This window comes from Bos indicus x Bos taurus, chromosome 7 (assembly GCF_003369695.1).
Source record: "Bos indicus x Bos taurus breed Angus x Brahman F1 hybrid chromosome 7, Bos_hybrid_MaternalHap_v2.0, whole genome shotgun sequence".
Classification (NCBI taxonomy): domain Eukaryota; kingdom Metazoa; phylum Chordata; class Mammalia; order Artiodactyla; family Bovidae; genus Bos; species Bos indicus x Bos taurus.
Window position 1 is genome coordinate 2224291 of NC_040082.1, and position 20210 is coordinate 2244500.

Here is a 20210-nt window from a genome sequence, read left to right on the forward strand (position 1 = left end):
GAACTCAAGAGAGAGTTTGGAATTAGGTAGAGGCTTAGGAATTATCTGCAGAAAGGATAATCGAAGGGATGGAATTCCAGCGGAACAAGATTTAGAAAGATGACTGAGGATATCTTATGTTTTCTGAATCTTGAAGTATTTAGTATTTCTAAGAACTAGAGGAAAGGGAGGAATCTGTGTATATATAAAGATGGAGGGGAAAAGATGAGAACCAGATTAAGACATAACATTTTCTTCAAGTGGCTTACAACCTTCAGAGTAATAGAAGTGAGCAGTTAAGAGCTCAGATCTTTTTCAAACTGAATGATAAGGGAGAAACCCTAGTCCTTAGAAAAATAGAAGGGAAATTAATGAGAAAAACTTGAGAAAATAAAGGATTCTTATGCCAGAGTGATTAAGCAGTACAAGGTAAGAGAAGAAAAAGAGGTTTTGACCAGTGATGGAATTAAAATAGATGGAGTAATTCTTATCATGTTCTCACCAAAATTCAAATTGGAAACCAAAATAAAGGGGAAAGACATGGGAAAGAATTAGTAGATAAAAAGTATTACCTTTATCCCAGCCATACACGGTTCCCAGAACTAGAACTAGAAACAGCAGAGAATTTTCTTACAAACTTTGTGCAGTGAGTGTGGCAGCCTGTTAGGGATGGGAATGGTATCTTAACTCCTTACACCCAGCATTTAATTTCCTGTTGGGTTCTTCTCGCCCCTCACCCCGTAAGGTTATATTAAAATACTGTAAGGTTTTCTGCTTGTGTGTTTATTGGCTTGTCAGTATGCTGATGTATAATTATGTCTTCACCATTAAGATTTCCCAAATCACGCTTGTACTTTTTTTTTTTTTCCCCAGCTTGTTTGATGGCTTCGCAGATGGACTCGGAGTTGCTGAAGCTATTTCTTACGTGGATCCTCAGTTCCTTACTTACATGGCACTGGAAGAGCGCTTAGCCCAGGCTATGGAGGTATTTTAGTGCTCTGGTACCCATACATGGTACATGGTGGGTGGGATGCACAGTGATAAAAATTAAAGATTTTACTAAACTGCTTTCAAGAAAAGGTGAATAATTTTCTTGCCAATATAATAACAATTACTGAGTAGTGGTTCAGTGTGTGTATATAAATTATACTTGACATCCTGCCCATTTGCCTGAAATTACAGTATTTTCCAATATCTACTGCAGAATATAGTATTTGTTTTGTTTACATTTAGGAAATACACTTCTTCTATTGAATTATACAGGTCTGTGAATCTGAATATTTTTTATACACATACACACAAGTATATTTGTTAAATGAAATTAAAGATATCTAAAGATACATTTCAAATTACTTCCCTTTTTTGGTTTGTATGGCTTCTGAATCTATCTGGCTGCTTAATGCAGTTGGAAAATTCACTCCCCTCGTCCCCACACGCGTGCACAGGCTCACACACATGCACACTGTGTGCCTCTTTGTCTTGCCTTCTTTGCCTTGTTTGACCAAAACACAAAACAGCTCTTCAAAATCGTATTTGCCTGTGGTTGAAAGCCCAAGCTTTTTCACGTTTGGGAACTTGCATTGCACCAGTGAATGTCGTTGTTAAGAAGTCTTTTAAACACTGTCTCCATGGTGATTTCCAGTGGAGGAATGGTAATTACACGAATGAGTCAAAAAGAGGACTTTCAGGAACACTGTTATGGTATCTTATCTTGAAACCCCATGAGACTAGATTTGAAAAGTAGGAAATAGAGACAGACCTGTTCACCTGCACACGACACACACACGCATGTGCACACACAGGTTCCCTCTGCTTTGGCGTCACTGAGGTGTGTGTTGTCATCCACGGAGATATCGCTCTTAGTTACTCTTTATAGTGTATGTTTTTCTCAAAGTGATTATGGGAGAAATACTGTGCATCGTGGTGCTCATTTTGAAATGTATAGAAATGCCCCATCACTGTGTTGGTAGTGTACTAGTGAACTAATACACTGTTGTAGGTCAGTTATACATTGAAAACAAACAAACTCAGGAAAAGAGATGAGGTTTGTGGTTACTAGAGGCTAGGGGTTGTGGGGAAGCAGGAATTGGATGAAGGCAGTCAGAAGCATAAACTCCCAGTTACACAATAAATGTGGAGAAGGCAATGGCACCCCACTCCAGTACTCTTGCCTGGAAAATCCCTTGGATGGAGAAGCCTGGTGGGCTGCAGTCCATGGGGTCGCTAAGAGTCGGACACGACTGAGCGACATCACTTTCACTTTTCACCTTCATGCATTGGAGAAGGAAATGGCAACCCACTCCAGTGTTCTTGCCTGGAGAATCCCAGGGATGGGGGAGCCTGGTGGGCTGCCGTCTCTGGGGTCGCACAGAGTTGGACACGACTGAAGCGACTTAGCAGCAGCAGCAACACACAATAAATGACTACTGGAGATGTGATGTACAACATGATAAATGTAGTTAACACTGCTTATACTGACATTATATGTGAAAATTGTTAAGAGGGTAAATCTTAAGATTTCTCATCACAAGGAAATAATTTTTTTCTGTTTCTTTAATTTTTCATCTATTGAGATGATGGGTGTTGACTAGACTTGTTGAGATAATGGTTTCATAATGTTATCTCTGTCAAATCATCATGCTATATACATCAGATTTACATGGTACTGTATATCAATTATATTGCAGTAAAACTGGAAGAGGGGGAAATACTATATACTAGAAGAAAAGTTAGAACATCATGAGACAGAATTATATATTCTTAGGACTTTTCCCAGGTTATATAACTTGCCTTGCCAAATTCTGACACGGAAATACTGGCACAGCATGATAACCTGCATCAGAAATAGAATACGTAAAGATTAAAGATTACTAACTTCGTTGAGTTAAACAAATTTTAAGTGACCACATGGAATATATCAGTATTGGAGTCTGGTTTTGCAGTGCTTAAATAGTTCTTTCCCATTATGCTAGTGGTTTATGATCTCATACAATGTGGTAATATCTTTAGAAAGAAGTTTTGAAAATTAAAAACTTAATTATTTGTTATTAATGAGAAATGTGACATTTGGCATCTTGAAAGAAGAGCCAGAGAGGCTTGTCACTAGGGTCATGCTGGGTAAAGGCAGTAGCTGCGCAGCAAAGACATGAGGCGGGAAAGAGCATCGCACACCCAGGGAGCTTAGACTCTCTCACTGCCGCCCTCTGCTTTCAGGGAAGCCCCGTGGCTGCACACTCTCAGTCGTTCTTACCCATCCGTCCTCCTGGTTCATTCAGATCAACGGCGTTAAGTGTCTCCCTTCTCCCCACAGCATAACCGCTTCTTCAGATCGAGTGCTCAGCTTTGTTTTATTTGGAGTTGACTGAGACATGTTTCACTCCTAGAGAACCAGCACACTTCCTTCTTCCTGTCAGTCTCGAGAAATCTCTACTTTCCTAGGTCTAGCGTGCACTTACTTAATCATTTTGAAAAATGAACTGATATAATGTATAATGGAGGATTTTTCCTTTTAAGTTTAACATTAACATTTTGTAAATAAGTGAAAAACAAGTATGAATAACAAGCAAACTGAGTGCTTTGCTTTTGTTTTTGTTGCTTAGCAACCCTGTCTCTTTTTGGCAGTGGTTGTTTTCATTTCTGTTATTTTTCCAATACTAGACTGACCTTTCTTTTTGCGTAGTAGCTATTGGTTAATACATTGGCAATAAACATTTGCCTCGTATCTTTCTCAGATTTGAGTGAGAAATAGAGCAAAATACTTAAAATTTTTAACTGTTTGAAACAGTGGTATTAAAACTTTTTACTTAGTCTCCCCAAAATTTAAGCATTCCTTTGTACATCTTGACATTGACATCTAAAGACTTTTAGCTAAAACCTAAGTAATATTATTTAACCTATTATACCAGTTTGCAGTAAAAATATCTTCAGGAATTTAAATATAAAAAAAAAACTGATGTAGATTGAGTTAAAGTTGTTGTGGTAGCTATTGATCAAGAACAAACTTACATACAAATTTTATATATAATTACTTAAACATAAAGTAAACTTTCATTAGAAATGCATCTCTTAATGACATGGAGGCTTTTTTTTCCTTTCTGATTGAGTGAATTTATTTATAGAGTGAGACGTAAGTCAGTATGAATTTTATTTCAGCTTTTCATCTTTATGAATGAAGGTTGAGAAACCTTATTCAGATAAATCAATTGGTAGGGATGGAAGGAGTTTATCATAGCATTGTCACTGAATTCTTCTAAGGTATTTGCCAAAATCCCCAAAACTTGTTGAGAGCCTCCTTCAGTTTTTTTTTTTTGAAAGTGGAAAATTGGAAGTCCTCCACAAAGGTTTGTTATTCAGTTATTATAGTTTAGTTTGACCCCAGTATTTCAGATTGCCCCTCTGAATGGGAAAGAAGTATGCTTTTATTTATAAAGTGGAAAAAAAGGTGAGTATAAAAAAGGAATGTAGAGTAGGAGAGCCAGCATGATACTGTGATTGGAGGTGCATTGTTAGGCAGATTCCTTTGAAGAAAGATTACATAAGAAAGTTAATGGAAATTTGGTCTTTTAAGACTCTCCATACCCATAAGCCCTGAGGAAAATCCTCACATATTTACAGAGCACTTCATATACACTGGGGTGTAGGCCTTAGAAAGGTGGTAGATGAGATAAACGCAGAGACTTTTGAGTTAGAGTGACTCTTTTAGGCAGTGTGACCTTGGATAGTTGACTTAACCTCTGTAAGTTGTAGGTCCTTATCTACAAAATGGGAAAAACAAAGTTTTGCACTTAGAAAAATACCTGGTATTGTCATAAGCTCTCAGTAAATGGCTGTATTCAAAGATGCCTTCAGATGATCAGCCAGCCAAATGGTAATCATCTAACATCATGAATTAGTGGTAATCACTAATCTGGAATTACTGGTCATTCAAAGTCCATAATAAATGATTTGGTATAAGTCTCCATTCTTTAAAAGCTAAATTATTTTATTCTTTAGAAACTAGATTCTGTGCTGACAAAGGATTGTGCTGCTTTAAGGCTGTTTAGGCCATCTAGTTGCGTTTCTGACACTTGGGCTAACATTTGAATATATATTGTACTAAGGTGTAGACAGATTTTTATGGATTTTCGTAGCAGTGGCTGTAAAGTGGTCTTTCTTGCACTTGTTGCTTATAAGTGACCCCAGATCATCTTAAATATATGTAAGTGCCAAGACAATAAATTATTTTTACATATATTGAAATTTACAGATGAGTTCTTACAGAGTTTACCTTGAGAAGTAGATAGGGAATTGAAGGACATTCATGACTGCAGCTGTAGTTACTCATGAGAAAGAAGGGACAAGTAACAGGCTCTTACTTTCCATTTCCCTATTTCTTTATGGGAAAGTTTTAATATAAAGAGAGCTCATCTGTGCTACACATAAACAAAAAGAAGGGATTCTATTTATAGGAAGATCCATTTGGGGAGGTTATTCAGGTTAACTATGCTTTAATACACGTTTGTGTCACTGGGTTCATTATTCCTTTCTGATGACTGCAATTTGTAGTGCTAATAAATACCTGAAATTTCAATATGTGTAAAAACCACTGTAACAAGGGATTAGAATGAAAAGGGAGTGTTTAGTAACAAAGATCGTTCTACAGAATATAGAAAAAGCACGCACACGGAGCAGCCACCACCCAGGACCACCTAAGGGAGAGCTGGCACTTTGCTCCGTGGCTGGGATCCACACCTTGGTGGAGATGGCACAGCTGTGGCTCACTGAATAGCAGAGAAGTCACTGCGGTCCTCGGCTGGCAGAACTTGGGGAAGATCAGCCCTGGAGGGTGATGTCTGACTGGAACGCTGTGTCTGCGGTGGGGGCTGGAGGAAGCCTGATGGCTGCGTGCCCTGCAAGAGCTGGGTGCTGGAGAGGCTGTGTGCACTGTGGGAGTCTGCTGCTGGAGAAGGCTGTGTGTGCCACAGAAGCTGGTGGGCTTCTCACGAGGACCAGGAGCAAAGTGCTTTCCCTGCTGCTCCTTCTCTTTAGCAGTCGCTGTGAATGAAGCTTGACATCATGATAGCGTCAGGAGGGAACATATTTAAATGGCCCAAATCCATTTTCCCAGAGCTTACAAAAGAAGTGAATTTAGATCTGAGAAATGATCATTGGTCTTTGGAGCAGTCCATATATCTTTGACTGCTTGGATTCTGTATACCCCTTTCAACAAACATTTGGACTCCCATCCAGTACACAACAGTTATGTTTCTGTCTAACAAGATACAACAGAAGTTTTCAGTGTTTCCCCCGATGAGCACATGAAGAGCCCCAAGAGTCATTGCATTCATTGCTGGCTATGTTAATGACTCCACAGGTTAAGTCGGTCATACTGAATGTTCTTTTACATAAAGATTAAATTGTAAAGCTGACTGCTGTATAAAATAAAAATGGGAAAGATGGAAAAATGGTTAGATGCAGATAAACATAAACATACACCAAGCAGATGGAGTGCCTGCAGAGCCGCTGGTCCTCGTTTTTGTGTTTGGTAACAGGCTGTAATTGACAGCTGCAGTGTCCTTTTCCCTTATTCTCCCTGTCTTCAGCAAGGATCTGCCTGGTTAGGATTCTTTACTTGGTGGTGAGACCCACGCCTACCGCTCTCAGGAGTCTCATGTCCTTAGTCATCTTGCCTTTTCTGGCTGCTGTGGTCTTCTGGTAACTTTACTGTTGGGGATAGAAGTACTAAGAGATGTGGGCCTTGTACGCAGTTATCCCTCTACAGGATGTTCAAGTAGAGGAAAGAGGCTTGTGGATGGTCAGCCGCTCCTGCTGGTAAAGGAGACTTAAGAGTGAAATGGGGATTCAAAACAGTTACATCTGAATTCAACCACATATCCTCATTCTGAGTTTTAGAATCCTGTTTCTTAACCAGTTAGTGGTATAATTTTTGAGAAACTTGACAAGACTTAGAATTAATTTAAAATGTATGCTTGATTTTTAGAAATGAGAGATTTTTTTCCAGGGCTGTCATGGGCACACTCTGGTTCTCATACTGTGCTTCCCTTTGAAAGTTAGTGGGCTCGGGTTTGTGCTTTTCTCCCTGTCAGCCTGCAGGGACACTCGGAAGGATCCATCATACGTCACGGCTTTTATAGTCACCGTTATGCCGTAAGGTCAGGTGGGCAGACAGCTGGTTCCCCACACGCGCTGGGTTGGCTCGTGGTCGCATTCCACCAAAGATAGTTCAGTTCTGATGCTGCTGCAGCCTGTGCCTTGAGAGCATCCCACTCCAGTTGGTAAGGCTCTCAGCACTGAGCTCAAGCAGAAAGGTCCCACCACAGCAGTCCCATTCCTCCTTCATGGGATCGCGCCTGATACCAGTTCTGTGTCAGTCTGGGCTCAGTCACAAGAAAGAAAACAGTAATTTGAGTAGGATAAGAATTATGAACTACAGTTAGGCTGCATGTGTGCACACTTGTTTCTGATGCTGTGTGACCCCATGGACTGCAGCCCACCAGGCTCCTCTGTCCATGGGATTTCCCAGGCAAGAATAATGGAGTGGGGTGCCCTTCCCTTCTCCAGGGGATCTTCCTGACCCAGGGATCGAACCCGCTTCTCCATTGGCTGGCAGCTTGTTGACCACTGTGCCACGTGGGAGGCCCGGGCACAGTGAATTCTGAGGAATACAGGAATAGCAGATTTGAGGGATAGCCTCAGGGCTGAGACGAAGCACTCTACCACTCTGCCCGCAGGGTTAAGATCCAGACGGCGTTGTAAAGGACACAGCTGTGGTTCTTAGACAAGTGTTTGTACGGCTAGGCTGGCAGAACTTGCTGGAAATCTGCCCTCTGGTTTTTGGCAAAAATCTGGCTTTGGAGTGCTGGAGAAGTTGTTCCCAGGGAAGCACTCCTACTATAAAACCACCAAGATGAGTGCCAGGGGAGGCTGCAGGCACCTCCCCCTGCAGCTGTGAGGCACTGGGGAGAGTGCGTGTGCTTCTGGAGCCAGGTGCTAGGGAAGCCGCTCACGGGAGGAGCCGGGGCAGAAGCCCTGTGGTGCAGAGGCCAAGGTAGGGGTAGAGACAGGAAATCTTCTCCCTGCTGGGGGCAAGCCCGCTGGAACTAAGCAGCAGTCCTTTCCCCCAGTCTCTCCAGCACCCTCTACTGCCTGAGCCTAAGACAGAGGAGGAACACTTAAAAGGCCCAGATCTGTTTTCACAGAAAGGAAATGAAAAGTGAATTTGGAGCTGAGAGGCAACAATTCTGTTACCGGCACACTGTTTTTGTTTTTGTAATGTCTGTTTCAAATCCAGAGTCAAACTTGGGGTTCAGTGCTATTAACTGTGTTTATTAACTTTTACAAAAAACCTTCCTTTGCTTTTTCCTTTTTCAGTCCTGACTGTGGTTTGGCCCTATACTCTGTTGTAAGTCTTCTCAAATTCTTTTTGAAAAGATGGTTGCTAAAGTACCTAGGCTAGGTTATGAGGAGTATACAAAAGACTGTGCTTGCCATCCAAGGTGACACTGTTAACCATCAGGCAGAATCCTATTCCTACCTAGAAAGCCCAGTTTATTTTGTATTGTAACAGGCATATAATGTAAAATTTACCATTCTAACCATTTTTAAGTGTGTAGTTAAGGGGCATTAAGTACATAAACAGTAACCGCATCCCTCCTCTTCTCATTCTGTGGCAGCCTTCATTCTCCTGTCTGTCCTATGGATTTTACTACTTTAGCTACCTCGTGTCAGGGATACAGTGTTTATCCTTCTGTGGCTGACCTTTTCAGCGAGCATCATGCCTTCAGTGCTCACCCTTGCTTTAGCGTGTGTCAGGATTCCCTTATTTTCCAAGGCTCCGTTGTACTCCACTGTTTGTACGTACCCCACTGTTCCAGCTCTATTGGGGTATAATTGACATGTAACATTGTGTACGTTTAGGGTGGACCGTAGGGCTTCCCCGGTGGTGCTAGTGGTAAAGTCCCTGGGTCAGGATGGTCCCTGGAGGAGGGCATGGCAGCCCACTCCAGTATCCTCGCCTGGAGAATCCCATGGACAGAGGAGCCTGGCGGGCTGCAGTCCATGGGGCCACACAGAGTCTGACATGACTGAAGCGAGTTGGCACACAAGCATACAAGGTGTACAGAATGTGGATTTGATACACTTATATATTGTGCAGTGATTATCACAGGCGAGTTGTTAACCTCCGTCAGCTCACATAACTACTGTTTCTGTCTTGTGAGAGCATTTAAGATTTACTCCCTTACCTTATTTCAGGTATATAATGCAATATTGTCACCTATAATCAGTTTGCTACCGTGAATCCCCAGGACTGACTTGTCTTATAACTGGAAGTTTACTGTTTCATGTCTTAGGTGTAAGTCTTTATTCCGTGTCAGGTTAACTTTCTGTGAGTGGTGTAAGGTGGTTGTTGTTCAGTCACTGAGTCGTGTCTTGACTTTTTACAGCCCCATGGACTGTAGTGCACCAGGCTTCCCTGTCTTTTATCATCTCCCACAGCTTGTTCAAACTCATGTCCATTGAGCCGATGATGCCATCCAACCGTCTCATCCTCTGTCGTCCCCTTCTCCTCCCACCTTCAGTCTTTCCCAGCATCAGGGTCTTTTCCAGTGAGTCGGCTCTTCACATCAGGGGCCAGAGTACTGGAGCTTCAGTTTCAGCGTTGGTCCTTCCAATGAATATTCAGGGTTGATTTCCCTTAGGATGGACTAGTTTGAGTTCCTTGCAGTACACAGTACTCTCAAGAGTCTTCTCCAGCACCACAGTTCAGAGGCATCAGTTATTCTTAGGGGTTCAGTTTTATGCATGTGATGATCATCTGCGTGTGATTTTCAGTCTTCCCGGTACCATTTATTGAGGAGACTGTCCTTTCCCCCTGAGTATTCCTGGCTCCTTTATCAGGTCTTATGTTTTCCAGGGTTTGTTTCTGGTTCTTGATTCTGCTCCACTGTTAACGTGTGTCTGTATTTATCCCAGCTCCATACTGTTTAATCACTGTAGTTTAATAGTATCAGGAAATGTGATGCCTTCAGCTTTGTTCCTTGCTTTGGCTATTCATGATCAAGGTCTTTTGTGGTTCTATACAAATTTTAATGTGTAAAGTTAGGTTGCCTGAATAATTCCTCTTTTTTTTTCAATGTAGACTTTTTTTGTTATAAACTTCCCTCTTAGATCTGTTTTTGCTTCATCCTATAAGTTTTGGCATACTGAACATGTGAACAAGCCATTGGTTGTTCAGAAGTGTCTTGTTTAATTTCCACATAGTTATGAATTTTCCAATTTCTTCCGGTTGTTGGTTTTTTATTTCTTGCCATTTTGGTCAGAAACAATAGCTGGTGTGACTTCAGTCTTATCAAATTTGCCAAGACTTGTTTTGAGCTCGGATCTGACCTGAAGAATGCCCGTGTACATCCAAGAATGTGTGTTCTGCTGCTGTTGTGTGGGATGTTCTGCATCTGTCTGTTAGGTCTGTTTTACCTAAAGTAGAGTCCAAGTCCAGTGTTTCCTTTTTGTCTTGTCTGAGTAATGTATCTGTTGCTGAAAGTGAGTTACTGAACTCCCCTGATACTCCCTTATTGTTGTCTAATCTCACTTCAGATCTGTTTTTACTTGCTTACTATGCTTAGGTTCTCTGTTATTTGGTACATATTTTTTATGATTGTTACATCTTCTTGATGAGTTGATTCTTTATATAATAATCATCTTTACCTCTTACTACAGTTTTTGGCTTAAAGTTTCTTTTATCTAATACAAGTATAGCTGCCCCTGCTCTTTGATTTCTCTTGAATAGAGTGTCTTTTTGCATCCCTTCACTTGGAGCCTGTGTGTTTCCTGAAAGCTGAAGTGAGTCTCTTACAGGTAGGATATGGTGAGTTGAGTCGTCGTCTTTTTCTCCTTTTGCCACTGTATGCCTTTTGATTGGAGAACGGTAAGAAGTTACTAATTCTTTCTTACCCATTATTGTCTGGCTGTTTTGTAGTTCCCTTGTTCCTTTCTCCCTCTCCCATTGTTTTCTTTGTGACTTGATTTTCATTATCTTTTGTGTAGATAATTTAGATGTATTATCTACACAAAAATCTAATGTAGATTTTTGCTCTATGATTTCTGTGAGGTTTACATAAGACATCTTAATAGCTTATTTTTGCTGGTAACAACTTCAGTTGCATGCAAAAAGCTCTGCCCTTTTATTCCCCTCTTAGGTTTTTGATGTCCCAGTTTCTCTTTGTATACTGAGTATTCTTTAGCAAGTTATTGTAGTGTACTTATTTTTAATACTCTTATGCTCTAACCTTAATACTCAGTAAAATGGTTAATATACTGCCATATTATAGTATCAGAGTGTTCTGAATTTGACCATATACTTACCTTTACTAACCAGCTTGTTCATTCATTCATCAGTAGATATTTGGTTTATTTCTACCTTTTAGGTCTTGTGAGTATAGGTCCTGTCTGCAGTTGTAATTTAACTGTAATCAAAAGGGCTAATCAAGCCACAAAAGGATGAGGCTGACTCCTGCTAGATGGTTGTATGATCTGCTGGTCTTCCTGTCTTTCTTAGAATAGTGACTTTTTCCAGACATTTGAGTTCCTAAATAAGTTCACAGCCCAGGTAACTGGGAGTTCAGGCATATCTCAGTGAGGTTACAGATTTAGGCCAAGAGCACCACAGTGAAGTGAGTCGCACGAACGTCGGGTCTCTGAGTGCGTATAAAGCTATGTTTATGGTGTACCATAGTACGTGTATGGTAGCAGCATGTCTAAAGAAGTGTACGCACCTGCGTGTGAGAGTACTTCATTGCTAGGAGCACTGACCGCTGTCTTAGCCTTCAGTGAGTCACAGTAACAGCAGAGTTCACTGATCCCAGATCATCAAAACAAAGATGATGATAATAGGAAGTTTGAAATATGAGAATTACTAAAATGTGACAGAGACATGAAATGAGAAATGCTGTTGGAAAAGGGGGCACTGATAGATGTGTTTGAGGCAGGGCTGCCAGAAATCTTTGGTTCGTAAAAAATGCCATGTCTGCCAAGTACAGTAAAACGAGCTGTGCCAGTACTAGTGAACTGGTAACATGGGTGCATGGACTCTATGCCAGGAGTCAATGCTGCCATTCAGGGGCACAGTATTGGCTTCCCTGTCTTGAACATCATGTAACCTTGGCCATATTTTACTTTCACGAGTTGAACCTGTCCAAAATATTACTTTCTTTCATGTGATTGATCTCACACAGAAACTCACAAGTTAGAAGAGAACCACTGTTTTGAAATTATAAGTACGATAGTCAAGTAAATTATTGAGTTATTGAGACAAAATAGATTTTTGTTGTACTTGTGAGAAATAGGTTTGTTTGTTTTTTTCCCTGTGTTTATGATATTTTTGGTTCAGTGCAGAATCAAAGCAAAAGAAACCAACAGGAAGAGGGGTAATGTTGGATGTGATTTTAGATGACACCTTTAAACATGGCTCTCATTGCTGCTTAAAAAGCGTATCTAACAAAGTGTTGTGACTTTCCATTTTCAGACTGCCCTGGCACACTTAGAGTCTCTTGCAGTGGATGTTGAAGTGGCCAATCCACCAGCCAGTAAGGAGAGCATTGATGGTCTTCCAGAGACCCTTGTTCTTGAGGATCACACTGGTAAGTGCAACGTTTCTCTCTCATAAACGTGTCAGACGACACATTGCATATTCAAGTATGTTACCAGTGCACGTAGAAGATAAAAATACAGTCAGACATTTTCATTAGATTTTCTGTGAAACTTAGAAATTTATCGAGTGATAGGTTAGGACAAATGTTCTCCAGTCAACTTTTCTACAAAAGCAGTTTTTATTAAATTCCAAATTGTCATGCATTACGCAGAAATACATTTGCCAATTAATTGATCAAATTCTGGTTCTTTCATCTTCTGTAGTTATCATTTATGAGTTAATGTGTTGGATTTCAGTTTTGTTAAAATTGAACCTTGTGGGATTGTTAAGTCACATTCTTTGATTTCAGCTATTGGTCAGGAGCAGTGCTGTCCGATCTGCTGCAGTGAGTATATTAAGGATGACATAGCAACAGAGTTACCCTGTCACCATTTCTTTCACAAACCTTGTGTCTCAATTTGGCTACAAAAGGTGAGTTGCAGGTTTACTTTTTTAGAATTAATATTTTAATGGCTTCTTCTACAAGTTAATGATGATAGTAGTGTTTTTTAAGCCTGTTATACTTAGCTACATACTCAAAATATTTTTTAATTTAGTGTTTAAAATTGGTTACCCTTTAATGATTACAGATTAATGGTAATATCAAGCCATTTTACCTTACTAAAGTGTGAGTCTCTCAGTCGTATTCGTCTCTCTGTAACCTCATGGACTGTAGCTTGCCAGGCTCCTCTATCCATAGGATTTCCCAGGCAAGAATACTGGAGTGGGTTGCCATTTCCTTCTCCAGGGGATCTTCCTGACCCAGGGATTGAACCTGGTTCTCCTGCACTGCAGGCAGATTCTTTACTATCTGAGCCATCAGGGAATCCCTTTAACTTATTAACATTTTCTAAAAAAGCAATGTAAGAAAATGATGTTAGGATAAAACTAGTTAGATCTTTGATTGTATCTCTGAAATCTGTTGTTTTCAAAAATATCTTAAGCCAGGAAGTCTTTGGGACTACTCAGAGTACTGTAACATTGTACAGATATTCTGCTAACATGAGATGGTATCTCTAAAAATGAGGATAAACAAGGTCTTACTGTGCAGCACAGGCAGCTGTAGTCGATATCCCGTGATAAACCCTAACGGAAAGGAATATGAGAAAGAACACACAGATAGCGGAGTCACTTCGCCATATAGTAGAAATTAACATAACATTCTGAATCAACTGCATTTCAATAAAATATTTAAAAGGTAAAGTAGAAATGGTTTGATAAATATTTAATAACCTACCAAGTACCTCTGATGCAATTTTTATATACTGTTTTTTAATGTTTACCCAATAATTTTTAAGTATATTTGAATTACTTTAAAAAGTATTCTTTAAATCGCAGTGAGCTCTATTCTTGCATAAGGGATATTTACATGCAGTTCAGTAGAAGCTCCCAGATCACTCTCTCAGCTTGATTTCTTAGGGATACGGCTCTCTGTCTCCTCCATGACCGTTTCCTTTGATCTCTTCTCTCTCACTCCCACCCTCTCCGTCCTCCCTTTTCTTTCCTTTCTTTTGTTTTGTTCTTGGCAGTAGAAGTACTGCCACTTCATCTCTGTCAAAATTCTAGTTAATATCTGTCAGATCCAGTGCAGAAGTGTTCATTATGCCTTTATAATATCTAAAGTTTCTGTCTAGGCTTTCAAGGCCTTCTGGGATCTAGTCCGTCCTTCAGATTTACTCCTCTGTACCTTTACTCATGCCTAGCCTGGTGTGATCATCCCCTCACTGTAAAAATAGAGGTTCTGGGGAGGTCCAGCTTACATGCCACCTTTTCTATTCTTGGCACCCTCTTTCTTTAAACGCCCACAATAGTATCAGAGCCTCAAGAAGGGTCTCGTGTTGTCTGTGCCTGCCGTGTGTCACTCCTGGGTGGGACATGTGCGTTTCCCCACTTCATCCTGATAACAACTCGGGGGCATCTTGGTGTCCTTACTCTCGTTTCCTGGTAGTTGTCACTCACCAAGGTTCCATGGCTGCAGTGTGCTTGGCTGAGACTGGACTCCTATTTGACTCTCAGATGTTGCTCTTTGGCTCCATCTCTATGGCAAGTGCACAGTACCTGTTTGCTGAATTAAGTTCTTGAATTGTAAATATTGCTTATGTTGTACAGTCTTGAATTGTCAATGATTTTTGCCTTAACCCAAGGTCGTAGTTTCTTCAGTCTCTCTCCTGTCAGGAAGCAGCATAGTGTGAAGCCTTTCCTCTGGGGAGAAGGTTCCCAAGATACATATCTTTGTCACCTTCAACAGCATGATTTCTTCAACCTGTTTTCTATCGGGGAGATCTCTGGGGAAAAGACAGTTTGTGAGGGGATTATCTATTGCCAGATGGCAATCTCTGTAATCTGCCATGGGTCCTAAAATCATGCACTCCCAGTCTAACTGCTTTCCCTGTTCCACCTTCCCTCATTGATTTGTTTTATTATTCACAAGGCACCTAACTCTTCTTAACTTTCTGAAAAGGAAGTATATGGCTTTATAAAGAAGGGCTGCAGTCCATCTGCTTTGACGTATCTGTACCGCACTAGAGTGAGGTTTTACTATATATGTGGAAGATCCTAGGGGGGTGATTTGATGTAATAAATACATGAATTAAGTAGGTCTCTGGTTTCTCTTAATACATACATCATAGATTCATAATAATTCACTTCAGAGGAGGACGTACCCTGCGACTCCTAGCTCGCCCTTGTAGCGCCAGTGCTCAGTGGAGAGTACGGTAGATGCTCAGTGATACTCACTAAAGGAAAGATGAGTGACCTATAACATACAGAACTGATGAGGAAACATTGTTCCCTCAAAGAAATCAAGAGTCTGATTGGGATGAGGGGAAATCGCCTCAGAATTCTGCTTCTCTGATTTGTGGGTTGACGTTCATTTGTTGTTACAGTATTTGACTTTTTTAGGATAATGCTACTGTTCTGATACTTCATAGCAATTCAGACCTTTCCGTTTGTTGGCTGCCAACTTGCTCTTCTCTCCCTCCGTTTTTCTCCCTTCAGTCCGGGACCTGCCCCGTGTGCCGCCGTCACTTCCCGCCCGCTGTGATGGAAACGCCCGCAGCTGCTTCCGCTGAGCCTGATCGTGACGCGCCCCCTGCAGGCGACAGTGCTGCAGAAGCCCCCTAAGCCTTCCCACTCGAGTGAGATCAGTCTATCAAAGTAAATCTGCAGATTCCTTCTAAATCCGATGTGCAAATAATTATATATAAATATATTAAAAATGCTATATATAGTCTATGCCATAGTTTAGAAAGAGAATATTAACCTTTCTAAACTTAAGTTTAGGTTTGCAGAAAGTACTAAACGTTTTCAAGCTGAATGTTGAAGTAGTGCATCCGTTTTCTTTAGTTTAACATGTTATTAATTGTAAAGTCAAGCTTATCAATTAATTCTCTCCAGAAGAAATAATCATCTATGTGGCACACGTTGTTGATTTTGTCTGGAGTACTGCCACTAAGTGATTATAATTAAGCTTTCCTATTTGCATCAAATGTGAAGATTGTGATTACAACAGTAGTAAAATTTGGCTTCGTTGGAAATAAAAAGGAATTATAAAGCATGCTTTTTCTTTGGTCCCTTTGCTTCATCAAAACCTCTTGGTTGGTAATACTGAGTGGTTTTGTAAGAAGGTATATGTTCTTTCAAATTAAGACTTTTTAGAATGCCAAACAAAACTTCTAGCTAGAGTATCACAAAATGTTTATATCTTAATTGTAGTCTCCTTGAAATGGTTAGGTAGAAAATTATTATATTTGAACTGGTGGATGTGTGTAAAGTAAAGTTAGTAAAGAAAAGTACCGATCTCCTGTGCTCGGTGCTTGGTGCAGTGAGATTACTTAGATGGCCTTACGAGATCCTTCTGTTTGTCTAAAGTTACACTTGAAGGTCCAGAACACTTATGGCACATTTGTGAAATAAATACTGGATAGAGTTAAAGGTGATTTTCACTCTGTAATATTTTGGAAGGTCTGAAAAAAAAAAAGCATGAAGGGTTTTAAAACACTCATTCTGTTGTATCCCAAAGGAAAATCTGAATCCTTAAAAAAACTAGAAAGTTAATTGTACTATCTTGTATAAAGCATCAAATTGATGGAGTACAGGACAGATTTGACCACACCTTTTTACAACATATCTAAACCTTCCTGTGTTACAATTTATTATTTTAAAGTATTGCTGGACAGAGATTATTCATATTACATTATCAGCCTTTGTTTCTCTGCACTAATATATTTTGGTAAAACTATTCACCCAGAATTAAAATAGTGTCAAATGAAGCCGTAGATGAAAAAGGAATAGATTGTATGATTCCCTAGTAACTGTGTGAACAGAACTGATCAGGTAACACAGCTCTGGTGTTAATTTCCTTACCATAAAAGGAAAGATGCTGACCTCAAATTTAACCTCTGAAAGAGACCTGTTCACAAGCTTTTACACAAGAGAGAAAATCAGCTTTCCTCACATTTTTTTTTTTTTTAATGGGAAACCTGACCACAGAGTCATCTCTGTGATTATGAAACCAAACTAAGACTGCACAGCTTTCTGTTTAGGTTGTCCCACCCAGTAGGCAAGTATATATCAACATGGACATGATATTTAACTTAGGGATGCTTTAGATACCAAGACCGGAGAATGGTGATGGGTCTTAGAATGCCACATTTGAGCAAGTAAAATAGTAAAGCACATAGTGAGTGTACATCCATCGAAGTAGTACATCGATAATTTAGTTTGGACACTAAAACAGGAATGTTTATATGGCTTCCCAAATGCAAAGTTCGCGTTTTATTTGTGTAATTTCTCTGAGTATTTATATTCCATTTCTTTTCTTCATTCTTAAATGAATTTTCACTGTTGGCACATTTGAGGCTTAAATATAAGGAACACAAAACTTGCATTCTAATTTTTGCATATATTGTAAATGTGTCTGGTATTTACAGCAAAATACTGTGTATCCTTTTATGGGTAAAACAAAACTGAACATTGCATGCATGTAATGTGGTGACTTTGTAATTTAGAGGTTCTTCGGGGCGTCTGTGACTTTCAAAATGCTTACATTCAGCCTTAATGTTGCATTAGGTAGCATGTTTTCCTTCTGATGTATATAGTCACTGTTGTATAAACTAATCTTTGCTTGTTTTCTACTCCGTGATCTTTCCATACCATATTTCATTGATAATCAGTTAGTGTCAGCGGTCAAATCAGATTAAGGTTAATTCTCATGTGTATATTGTGGAAATTTGTGGTTAGTGTGATTTTTGTTGTTGTTGTTTGTTTCCTTTAAGTAATAATGATCAGTTGTGACACTTACTGGTTAACTGACATTGTTACAGGTTTTCTCTGTAATAAGCCACACGTTATATTTAGGCAGTATAATGGGACCTTGGTTTTCTTCTAGATAGCAGCTGTCAGAAGGAAAATATTTCCTCTTTGCCTATTAAGATTTAGCTATTATCTGCCAGTTGTTAAGAGGTTTTGGTTCCAAATTCAACCAGCAGTGTTGAGAGCTGAACTTAAGATAGCTGTTGTACTTTTTGCTTTCCATCTGTTTCCGCCCTTCATTCTTGGCTCCCTACTATCTATAAACATCTGCTGTGAAGGAGAAAAGTTCAATAAGAGTTGGCTTAAAAATTCTGTAAAAAATAAAATTGAGGTTTTAGAATTGTCATTGTAACAAGCTGATATAATCTGAGGCTGACAAGGCAACTAAATTTTGAAAATTTAGAAAATTTTGAAAAAGTAAAGAATATATGATGGTAAATTAGAAGTATTAGTATTAATTAAAATATTGTTTCTCTTATTTCTCTATTATATGTTAAGTGACTTGACCTAATAATTTTATTTTTTTTTTAAACGTGTTCTTCTTTCTTGTAATATGAATGGTGATATTTAAAGGTAAATCTATGTGGTTTTCTTTTGTGTTTCTTGTTTATCTCTAAGCTAAGTCTTTAAGATTATTTGTGATCTGGATTTATATATAAGCTGTTAAATATATATGAACTGTTAAAATGGAATGCAAGCTTTTCAAAAGCCCAGGTCTAAATGTAATGATTGGTTTATTGTTCTACAACCCCAGACCATCATTTTTCGTGTAAATCATAAACAATAAACAGGATATACTCAGTGGTCATTTCTAATATTTAATCATGTAGTCGTATCACTTCTATAACGTAACCTCCTCGAGGATTTAGTTTTAATAGCAAAGAACACAGGTCTTAACAGGAAGTCTGGAATAGGCTCCTGAGCACGTGATTTTATAGTCCTTCTGCTGTGATCCAAGAAGGAAGAGGCTAAAAGAGAACTCGGCTGTACGGAAGTGGTTGGTGGCCTTGCAGAGGGCGAGCCGCTCCGCGCGCCTGCAAGGGCTGGATTTCAGCATCACAGGAGTGTCGCCCACATGCGCCTACAGGTAGCACGTGTGAAGCTAGGCAGAAAGGTCTTGTTCCTTCTACGTGGCCGCCTCTTCATGTCTCCCCTCAGGCTTCATACTTTTCTCAGATTTTGCATGATACCTATTCTGGACCAGCTGGCATTGACTATTTCAGTCTCTCACGTATAATGCATTGCTTAGAACTAGACACAGTTCTGTGGTCTGACTAAAGCAGGATCCAGAAGCATTATTGCCATCATCAAGGTGATTGACATATGACCATTACAACTAGTATATGTTGACATTATTATTATCATTAGCATCATTTTTAGGCACATGTATCACATTATTGTCTTTTGCTAAACCTCAAGGTATTGCTGGTAAGCCAGGCTGGTTCCTAATAATTACTTACCCAATTTCCCATTAACCTAATTGAAGGACTACATTCATCCTCACTAAAATTAACTTGTAAAGGTCTGTATGAACTCCTGATTCTTCTCCCAGCCTGTGTCAGTCCCAATTTTGATGAAGCATGCCTTTGGTGTTTAGAGGCTTTCTCCACGTTACTGATAAATACTGAACAAATCAGGATGAAATACAGGCCCTCCTGAGAACACCACCTTAGACAGCCTCTAGATTACCTTGACCCACCAGTCAATGCTTTGGGTACAGTTGTTGAAGCAACTGCTAGTCACTTAGATGCCTACGTTTGCTGAAAGGACACTGGAAGAATAAGAAATACTGTCCTGTTTGGTTGACAAGCACTATGGAAGTAGCCTAATCTTGCTAGTGTATTAAATCAGGAAAGCAAATGAAGTTACCTGGAAATGCTTCACTCTTAGTGAAAGCATGCTACCTCCTTTCTAACTGCTCACATGCCATCTGTTAACCTTCTCTAGAAATTTGGTAAGTGACCAGTGTCAACCTAATTTTTTTTAATTTTTGGAATCTATCTTTTTTCTTTCAAAAATTAATGATATTTGAATTAACGTGACCTTAACAAGTCACTTAATCATTCTGCTTCTGTTTTCTCTATAAAGTAAGGACTCTGAATTAAAGGTTCAGTACTACTGTTTGTGCATGGGTAAAAGTTTGAAAAAAATGTTCTTTGTTGATGTGCAGAGGGAGGGGGAAATACAGTTGCTTTCTATCATTGTTTGATGTTAGCACTGCCTTTTAGGATTG

At 39.6% G+C, this 20210-nt stretch overlaps 1 protein-coding gene across 1 annotated transcript in view; it reads left to right on the forward strand.

The window, feature by feature from the left end:
- Positions 1–18799, forward strand: part of PJA2 (praja ring finger ubiquitin ligase 2) — a 72703-nt gene extending 53904 nt beyond the window's left edge. The window contains exons 7-10 of the mRNA XM_027545472.1: positions 853–964; positions 12500–12614; positions 12975–13096; positions 15662–18799. Of these exons, the coding sequence (XP_027401273.1) occupies positions 853–964; positions 12500–12614; positions 12975–13096; positions 15662–15787 (475 nt within the window). The 3' untranslated portion in view covers positions 15788–18799. The remainder of the gene's footprint in view (positions 1–852; positions 965–12499; positions 12615–12974; positions 13097–15661) is intronic.
- The last annotated feature ends 1411 nt before the right edge of the window (positions 18800–20210 follow it).